We start from the raw sequence: 10565 nt of genomic DNA, 5'->3' as shown, positions 1-10565 counted from the left end.
GGAGCATTTCCATAAAAATACTGTAGTCACACAATACCCTCAAAGAAAGTAACTGCTGGTTAGTTAGATTGCATCAACCATTAAACATAAGCTGTCATTTCACATTTGCCCATTTCTTTCTGTTCATGATCTCTTGGTTAAATGCCACTTTGTCTTGGCGAGGCACATGAGCACTATGTAGCAGAGCAGCTGACTGCCCCTGCGATCGCATTCTCTGCATACAGGATCAGTTGGCCAGGCCGTCTGTGGGATTGGGTAGCAGAGGCGTATAATGAGGGTTACTGGAGTGGCATTGAGAGGATTATCTCTCCTCATACTTTGGACAAAAGCTTTGTGAATTATCACTGAGGAAAGGTGGTTAGGAAGCTGCTCTCTGTGACAAGCAGGTCCGTATGCTAGAAGCAGAAATGCCATTATAAACGTCCAACTGAGTAAATGATGGATGGCCTGTGAGGGATAGATTCTGCCAAGTACAACATTAGCAAAAATAAACAGGGGCAGCGCGATAAGGGTAGATCATCCGGGGCTCTGGCGTTACCCTCCTTTCACACGCGTGTCCTTGGATCAGGAGAAGCTGGACCAATAGCAAAACCCTTTTGTGAGCATCTAAAACAATCAGGCACACACTTTCATACTTTAGACAGTCCATTACTTTAATGTTTACTGTAGCTCTTTGTGCCTAAAATGGGAATATGTGTTTAGCTGGCTCTAAGTGGTGGTTTGTAACTGCATTTCATCCAAATGAGATGAGAAATTATAAAAGCAAAAAGTGAGGTGAGGAATCAAAAATAAATAAATAAAAAGTCAAATCACGGGATGATGGAACTTCCGATATTCATAAATATTCAGGTTCATCTCATTCCAGTTTTGACTTTATTCAAGGTTTTTGCAGTGTGACGCCAAAAAAGGTATTTTTCACCCTTACGCAATGCTGCGTAACTAGGTTAAGCCAGCTTATGCATGGTGAATAGGTGTATCTAACGGATGCCCTCCCATGGACACTCAGGGGACTGAAGACTGCAGAGGATGCTATAAGAATGCTGCACATATTCTCTGCTTCCTCTCCTCCAGGTATGTGGGTGACCTGACAGAGTCTTTCGCAAATTGACTGTATCAATATCATACAATCTCTGACAAATTTCACGCTGATATTTTCTAGTTTCTTTCCAGCATATAAGGTTTCGTTTGAAACACTTTGTTCTAATGAATCTATTTTGAAGCATATTACAACCATGTGGATAAAATGCTGTGTGTGTGTGTGTGTGTATGCTGCAGAGGCCAAAATCTGCATGTCTGCAACTCAAAATGGTACAGTTTGCAGAACTTGGCTGAGTTTAGCACCCTTTATTGAATTCATGGGTTATTTTTTCAAGGAAGGCTAAACCAGAGGCATAATCATTATACACTGATTTAACATGATGTTTAACAATAATAATTGCAACACTGAAATCTAAGAATAAATATATGCACATATCTGTCATTGCCTATGTGAGATAGACCATGGAAAGGTACGTCCCTAAACATGATCAATAGTTCCCAATCTTTTACATGTTTTGACCTTAGCTTGGTCCATAAAACCATTCAATAAGTCCAGATAAAGACAATCTACTCAATTTGCAAAAACAGATTCAACAAAGCACTTAACAGTTATACAATAACTGCAGTATCTCTATTGCTGATAGACAATTTTTAGTTAAATAAAAAATATCTCAGACGTTTTTGATGCAAACGAGTTAAAAGCCAAGACCGCACGCCCTGCATTCATACGAATAATTTGCTTCACGTTTACCAACATTGCAAAGTCTGGAAACAGCAGTTGATCCTTTTCCTTCTAATGTAAATCTATGTATTTTAGATAAATAAAACTGTGATACAAAAATACTCATTTACAACATTGCTGGCTGCTCTTATGAAGGCACTTTAAAAAAATCTGAACAAGGGATTTCCTCCAGAGCAACTTGAGGGAAAACCGTACCATCATGAATTCTTTTTCCATCTTACCATTTTCATTTTGGATGTGCAGTCTTATATCTGACATGTCTTAGAATTGGTATGACCTCTCCAGCATATCAATGTAATCCATCTTTGTTTTGAGTCTAGCCCTCAGCTCAGGGTAATCACTTTGGGTTTGATTAGGACATCCTGTCCTTGTCCCTGTGGTTGTGATCGTTTGCTTTTGCCTGGCATCCTGTTTGGCATGTGGATACTCTGAGGGTGGATGTGTGTGTCTGTCAGGCAGGTTGCTAAACTGGGGATTCGTGCCAAAAAGACTGTCCACTAATCCCACCTTGGGCGTGGGACCTTGGCTATCAATGACAGTTGGACAGAGTATTCCGTTTTCATGAAAGCCGGCAATGTCACCACACGGCGGGCCGACGCTGACAATAGTGTTAATGGGAGAGCTGGAGATGGCCATGGTCCACTCCTTTTCCTTCTCCACCAGCGTTCTGTAGTGTGAACCGCTCTCTTTTGTCTCTGAGAATGGATGCTTCTGCCCTGACTCCTCCTGTCCGCTTTTGTAAACGGGGTTGCTGCACATGTGCGAAGAGGGAGCACCGATGCTATCGTACACATGATTGGAAGGAGGAGTTTCTGGTAAGGTTGGTGGCTGTTCTGTGAATATCCCACATTCCATCTGAATGCCTGCCAGGCCCACTTCCCCTTGCTTCCTAAAGGGAAGCTTTTCACGCTTTTTAAGAGCATATGCGCAAAGAGCTGCCGCAGCAAAGAAGGCAGACACGAACAGAACCAGCAGGCTGAGAATGAGAACAGAGAGGGGTATGGCACCTTTCGGCGGGTGCGGCCCCACCTCGGGATACGTAGTGATAAGCCCACTATCTGTTTCGGCAGGAGACAGTGAGGACTGTCGGAGCTCAGGACAAATCACTTCAGAATTCAGAGAGCGTAAATCTTTTCCTGAGACCAGCTCGGGGGTCTTACACACCACTTCTCCGACTATGACCACTAAGCTCAGCGTGTCCAGCCAATCTTTGAGAGGGATGATGTCACAGGAGCAGTCCCAGGGGTTCTGATTTAGGTCGATCTGGACTACAGCATGCAGGTGTTCTAGAACGCCGCTGACCGGGAGGCAATGAAAGTAGTTGTTGCGCAGGTTCAGGCGTGTCAGCGAGCTACCTGCAAATGTTCCCACGGGCAATGTTCGCAAGAGGTTGTTGTTGAGAAAAACAAGCTGCAGGGAGGGCATTAAACTGAAGGCAGCCGGCTGGATTTCTCGTATCTCATTGTACTCAAAATACAAATACTCAAGGCTGTGCAAACCATGGAACATATCAAGAGTTAACTTGACAATACTATTACCGTTCAGGTAAAGGCTTCTCAAATTAGGGAGATTAACAAAAGCCCCCTCCTGAACGTAAAATATCTGATTGTTTCCCAAGTGCAATAAATCAAGACTGGAGAAATTCCAAAAATCGGACTTGTATATTCTCTGAATGAGATTTCCACTTAAGTAAAGCTTCTTGGCATTCAAGGGTCGAGGCATCAACTCAGAAATGTTCCGAAACCCATTCTCCTTACAGTTGACTGTCAAACCTAGGTCATTAATATGCAAGTTACAGGTACATCCAATGGGGCAAATGATAGGTATAGGCGGCCGTGTCTGGTATCCGGCTACAGGCGGCTGATTAGGGAACACACTGCGTGGTGTTGGTGGTGTCTTTGAGGGCCTGGGTCTTTTTGTTGGCTTTGGAGGTCTTTCTCTTTGTTCCACAGAGGAGACGGTGTTTTGATTCGGTGAGACTATAGATGACGGCTTCGTAGGCCTCGCTCTCCCCGTGTAGAATGGTAAGTGTAGGACGGCTAGAATTGAATCAATCTCGCCATCATTTAATAAGGGACAAAGCTCACCGCGTTTGATCTCTCTGAGGTCCTTTCCGTGGAGGTGGAAAGGGTACTCGCACGTGATCTCGCCAACAACTGCAGTGTACGGAATCCGCTCCAACCAGGCCTTGAGCTGGATGATATCGCAGACACAGTTCCAAGGGTTCTCCTCCAACTGGATCTCCATAAGACTGCGACCGATATATTCCAAAATCCCTTTATAAGCCAACGTCTTTAGTCGGTTGCCTCTCAAGTCAAGGTGCGTCAGAGAGACAGATCTAAAAAGAAACGCCGGCAGCATGGGTATTAAATTGTCATTAAGGATGAGCACTCTGAGTTTGTGGAGATTTCGGAACGCCCCACTGTCTATTCTCTTGATAACATTATAGTCTGCCTGAAGGTATTCTAAACTCTCCAGTCCGAGAAATGTGTCATTCCGGAACACTTCCAGCTTGTTTTCGTGAAGGTACAACCTCTTCAGGGAGCTCAAACCATTGAAAGCCCCAACATGGATGTCCTGCAGGGCATTATTGCCCAGATTAATGGCCACTGCATTGTTCAAGTGCAAAAAACTGTTGAAGTAGAGCTTCCGTAACGAGTTTTTCTGCAGGTAGAGCTTGAATGGTCTAAGCCATGACTGTGAGACTTGGCTAATATTTGTAAATCCTTTGCTGTCACAATGAACGTGGAACAGGCCTTCCTTCACTTCGCAGTAGCAGGGCTCAAAGCAAGGTTCGTCTATTTCTTCTGAATCATCAAGTAGAGGGATAGGTGTCGTCCATCCAAGTGCAATTGTGCTTAGCAGTGTAACCCACAACATGCTTTCACCAAATGCAGGCAAGTGCATAGCCTCAAGAGCTCCTTCACTGCACTGAAAAAAATACAACAGTTTTAGTGATGTGAATACAAAGAGGATGATGAACAACTGCTCAATTCCAATTATGTTGACTTTTGACAAGTTAGCTGTGATAATACTGAAGAATAGGGGAGGCTATCATCTATACTGTATGACGGAGCATAATGCAGCTTAGTTTTGACTGCAGCTTTTTACGGCAAACAATATAGTTGAAATAAAAAATTAAGGCTTCAATTACCAACGTCAGCAAATGCACCAGAGCTTAATACTGACTTAAAAGTATGCCTGCTGCATTTACTAAAGTGATATTGAGAAGATGCAAAATGTGGCATAATCCATTTAAAGGCATAATGCTTCTCTAGAGGTTTCGATTTAGTTTCTAAATCAGCTAATGACTCTGGAATATCAATTTGACCTCCATGGAAAATATTTCTTTCTCCCCTCTTCCATGAGCACCTATTAGCTAATGTGCACAGCAGGGCACTTAGGAATGTGATGTTAATAAGACCTAGGTTATATTGATTGCTGAAGGGGTATGTGCACACAGGTCATTGAAATAATGTAGCTCCCTCAGGCCGCCACTAATGCATGCAAAGCATATTATTGCAAGCAAAATATTTGGGGTAACAGATTTTTTTTTTCTTGCAGTTACAGTCCTTTGAGGTAAAGTATGATACAAAAAAAGCATATTCTTAATTGGCAAATCCATGTAAACCCAAAAAGATACATTAAAAAAATGAAGACAAAGTTAAACTGAAATCCAGTCCATAAAATCACATTGCTCTCTCGACAGAACAGACCCAAAGATCAGATCCAGCTTTGAACTGAGTATCCAATATACAGACATAAGGAAACCATTCAAGCACCGCATGAAAAAGCTGAACTTATGGAAGCTAAACACAAGGTATAGTCCATTAGCTTACCAAGAGCGATTCATGCCATTATATTAGGCTGTCAAATATATAATTAACACATAATGATAATCCAGTGCGCTAAAATGCAATCTATTAGCATTCCCCTTTGTCTGGCTTTACCACCGCCCGCGTCCGGATCCATATCAGAGGCATTAACTGAGCAGAAATGTGCGCTACTCACTCAGGTTGCTGCAGTGGGATTAAAAGAGCAGAAGATTGAGCACTTTAAATAATGCTGCTTCTTGCCATGTCACCACCGTTGAGCCGCTTCTTCTTCTTCTTCTCTCCGCTCTCGTGGTGGAAGCAAATAGGAGAGCCGAAGACGTGACAGGACTGCAATGTCTCAGAAAGGTTTGCTTTAGGATGCAGGTCCGCTCCCCTGACGAGCGCTCAACAGTGAAGACAGCGAAGGCTACAGTTCAGCACCACTGTGAAGACTTATGATGAGCGAGATCTTGGTACATTTCGGTTGAAAACAGTTGCAAAAACTAACCCGGTTCAAGTTGGCATGGAAATAAAATCACAGGATGGCGCTGCACTTCGGTCTCCAAGTAAAATATATTGCATCGAGCGCGCGCGCCCGCCCGCCTGCAGCCCAGCTATGAAACGCTCAAATATGCGCGAGATGATGAAAATAATATGAACGCAGCAGTCAGCGCGCGACACACCGTTTCTGATTTAACTTGGCTTTTTAATGCGATTTAATGTGTTACGCTCGCTCTCCTCTCATGAGAAATATCTGTGAGATTTGCATTGATTTACGAGAGAAAGTAGTTGAGTTTGTTTGTACCCAGAATACGTAACGCTGGCGAAGGGTTTTGTAAGCCACTTTACTCGTATTATTAAATAGGCTAATACTGCAACTATTCCCAGAGCGATATGGCTTCATGTGTTACTTATTCGTCATCCTTCATGATATAGGCCCCTTACAATTTAATGAAACCTTAATTTGGTTACCATGGAAACATAGTGCCATCTGCTACTGCACAACAATGTGGTGCTTCATACATGGCCATGTTGCTTATTTTGGAACTGGGAATGAACAATGTTGACTTGATGCCCACTTTTACTGATTTCTCATATGGCTGATTAATTATCTTATAAATCACCAGTTAATTACTTCATAATGAGTTTGTCATTTGACAGTGATATGCATGGATAAATAAATGCTTAATAAATAGCAGCATGCAATCTTCAATCGCTATGTATTAAAACCAAAGCAAACTAATTTCTCGTATATCCAGAGTAATATTCTGAACACATAGGCATATCGACTTTAGTTTTCCCTTTATTGTGAATTTCCCACAGGTAACAGAATCTTAGCTAAAGCTAGTTAATACTCTGTCTCAGGCAGCAGCTCTCTGTGCCTTTGAGCATTAAAGCATTTTCCTGAAGATCCTTAAAAAAAATCTTTAATGCCATCACACAGATCAGGGCTGCGGATCTGAAAATGTTCCAGTGAATTAGCTTGCGACAGCAGCTTCCCTTTTCTTCAAAAGCCTGCTGAAGGTGATTAAATTAATAATTAAATTATTGCTGCAACATGATTGACCAGAGACCTTGGAAGAGAAACAAATAATACAAACAAACAAATGATTAGGGAATTGAGGGGTTGAAATTATGATCGCTATTAAAGGTAGGTATCGGGCACATGTTGATGAGGTGATTGACAGGATAGTAATGGGGTCCAGAAACCCCAAACATCTCTGCAAACGAATGCCATCTGACCTGAACGCATATTTCAACCCCCTTCAAAGAAAACAATTCAATCTCCATTGCATAATATTATAATAGCCAAGTCATGCTTTCCACTGATCAATTTAAGCAAGTAATTGTACGTAATTACAAAAGATTAGCTTTGTTTGAAGAATGATTGTATTAAGGATTTACATGATTTTAAACACCTTAGACTAATTAACAAATCATTTAAAGCACTCTGTTCAATTATAAATCCCTCTCACATGAAACCAACAAAGACTGTTTGACAAAACCAACTGTCTCAATTTGCCACTGAAGAGACACAATCACAGGTGCCATTTTTTCAGAAGAAAAATAAATCACAAGATTTAATCTGGTGGTCAAGCCATTTGAGCTCATTTAGAGCTGGTAATTAATTATCCAGCTTTAGAAACAGGAAGATGAAGGGTGTAGCTAACACTGAGGTGCAGGAGAGGGAGCTATCAGGATCCACAGGTGCTTTAACCATTTAGTGAGGTGCCGTGCTCCTCATGGATAGCACAGAGCAATGACCCCTCTCCTCACACCTCCACCAAGGACGGCCGGCCTTGAGGAATAACCAGTGTTAGGCTAATTAAACTACCCACCCATTTTAAATAGGATATACATCAGTTGCCATGGGAACCTGTCCCTTGGACTCCCCATGTAAACTCCTGATGGAAGTGCTGTGGGTGAAGGGTGCTATTTTAGAAGACATGCAGGAGAATGGCAGTGTCCGTACAGACAGGTGTACTAACATATAAATGGCAAAGAATATGCATTTTAATTGTTTTGTTGTTTTTTAGATTACAATATAAACAACTGTTTGTTATCATATAAAAATGTATATTTTAAAATGCATACTAAAATTTACAAAACAATCAGCCTTTAGCAACAAGGTGAACACTGACTGCAGCAAAATTACAGTATATTTAAACTGAAGTGCCATCAGAGATATACAGCGTTGCCATGGACGACGGCGAATGTAGGAAAAATCTGACCATTGAATGCCTAGGTTGACCAATTAGAATCTTTCGTTAAAAGGGTCACATAATGGTACATGCACTTTTTCAAGTTGATTGTACTGAAATGTGTGTTGGCATTGCCAGTACACAACCATCATATAATGATAAAAATCTATCCAGTGTTTTTGTTTTAATCTCCATATGTTTTCCCCTATTCCCCACTAGCAATTCCAATGCTTTCATGTTTGCACGATTCGCAAATCTTTTTTCTCACCACACTGCTTTATAAACAAGTGTCAGTATAAAACTGGTTTTACTAAGAAACTGCTCCTGAAAATAAAATCGGTACCAACTATTCATATTCCTGCTGCACCTCCAGAAGAAGTGAGTGTAAAGTTTTATTAAACTTTATATGAATCTTTGCAAATCGCTTGCACGCTTTACAATGAATGCGGCTAAGGTTTACACTCAAGGTACATTACGCCATGATTCTATGTATGACATTCTCAATATAATTCATAATCCCACGTTTATAATGAGACAGAGACTACTCAGAGACTCCTGCCAAATATACCCTCAACTGTTGTTGTGTCAAAAGGCCATAACAGAGGGGCGGTGTTAGCAATGCTCATTAGGATTTAAAGGCATATGCACTGAAACGGCGTGCTGAAATAAAACAGAGCTGTTTTTGACCAGGTAAAATGAGTGTTTTCTTCCAATACTAATGAGAATTTTGATTTAAAGTATATTACAAACTTTTCATTTAGACCCTAAAGAATCAAATTAACTCGAAAATGGCATATGTCCCCTTTAAATCTTTTCACATAAGACTATTCAGGACTATTCTGTAGGTTTCTATAAGTATAAGGGGCACAATAGCCTAAATCATCTATCAGTGTTCGTCCCTTTAAAATCAGCATTAAGTTCTGAACCCTTATGTAGCCATTTAGATCATATTTTAATATCAACAATGATGACACATTGTCAGAAACGGTTCCATTTTACCTGTATTGACCCTAAACGATAAATATCCCTTTAATTTTCAGTGTCTGATTTGTTTATCGGTTTTGAGTGTTGTTCTGGCCTACAGCATTTCCTTGTCAAAATCTTGTTAAAAAATTTAAACACACCAGACCCAAACTCAAAATGTTGCGACACAGCATTTCACAAAACAGGAGGAGTGCTCCAAGGGAAATCACCTCTTATCATGTGAAGCATCACACTTGAAATGCTAAAAGATTACATCAAAGCAGCGATCATAAATGAAGCAGAAAATAGCCCATGACGAGAGCTCCCCCTACTGACGGAGAGAGCGCAGTCATCCACTGCTAAACAATACAAACGCGTTCACTGGCATGTAATACCCACACAGGATTATACAGGGAGGGAATCCAATGATTATGATTATCTCCATTTGGAGAGCCTTCGAATCGTAAAATGTAGAAACAATTAACCAGAATGGAATGACTAAGAACAGATTACCTGTTCTAAACACCAACAAATAAGAACCTTCCAGAAAAAACACAAAATTTACTTTCACTGTCAGCAGGGTCTAACTCTTTTTCATATAAGGCTCAAGCACAAACCAGCAGGTCTAATCCACAATAGCAGCATTTATGTGATATGATATGCAACAAAAACACTGCAATGTGCACAACCTATACTCTAACATCTTGACTTACCAGCATACTCTTTCACATCTGGTTGTCATGGATGCAGCATAAGCCTCTTTTCACAGGGTACCTAGGTAATTAAATGGAAAGAAATGGAGGTTCAAAACAACACTTAAGCTGTGCCTGTGCTGTCCACTTTTATTAGTTTACTGAACATTCAATATAGGTCAGCAATTTGATATAGGCTATTGAAACCAATTCAAATAGGCCTAAATATGCCTTTTCTCTTAACTATTTTTCTTACTTACTTACATTTGTCTTACTATTATTGCATGCCAGGCTTTACTGGTTTAATAGAGGCTTTACAAAATATGTTGTTATAGTCAGACATTCTTAGACATATCATTGTTACAGTTCTTATAAAAGATATTAAATATTAAAAAATCGTATAAATATTGTTTGGGTATGGGGCGATTGGATTATGCTCTCTGGCGTTTACTTACATAAAAAAGAAACAAGAATAGAAATTGTGTCGTTACAAAAGTTTCGTAATCGAAGGTGGAAATCCAAATGCAAGTATCCACATTACCCACAGACAACCACAGAATGCTGACACAGATGAAACAGATGTATTCACCCTGGCAATAACTTTGGCCAATCA

The 10565-nt window shown here is 40.7% G+C and overlaps 1 protein-coding gene across 2 annotated transcripts; it reads right to left on the bottom strand.

The window, feature by feature from the left end:
- Positions 1–1329: 1329 nt before the first annotated feature.
- slitrk3b (SLIT and NTRK-like family, member 3b) lies at positions 1330–10519 on the bottom strand. Of its 2 annotated transcripts, XM_039673590.2 has the most exons (3): positions 10408–10519; positions 9974–10034; positions 1330–4711 (listed from the first exon to the last, which is right to left on the bottom strand). In XM_039673590.2, exons 2-3 carry the CDS (start codon positions 9977–9979, stop codon positions 2042–2044), a joined length of 2676 nt encoding a protein of 891 aa, XP_039529524.2. In that variant the 5' UTR covers positions 9980–10034; positions 10408–10519; the 3' UTR covers positions 1330–2041. The 2 variants fall into 2 exon arrangements, with proteins under 2 accessions (XP_039529524.2, XP_039529525.1); XM_039673591.2 differs by lacking the exons at positions 9974–10034; positions 10408–10519 and adding an exon at positions 5792–6637.
- Between the last annotated feature and the right edge of the window lie 46 nt (positions 10520–10565).

This window comes from Pimephales promelas, chromosome 5 (assembly GCF_988280905.1).
Source record: "Pimephales promelas chromosome 5, fPimPro1.hap1.1, whole genome shotgun sequence".
In the NCBI taxonomy this organism is placed as follows: Eukaryota; Metazoa; Chordata; class Actinopteri; order Cypriniformes; family Leuciscidae; genus Pimephales; species Pimephales promelas.
This window is presented reverse-complemented; position numbering and strand designations above follow the sequence as displayed.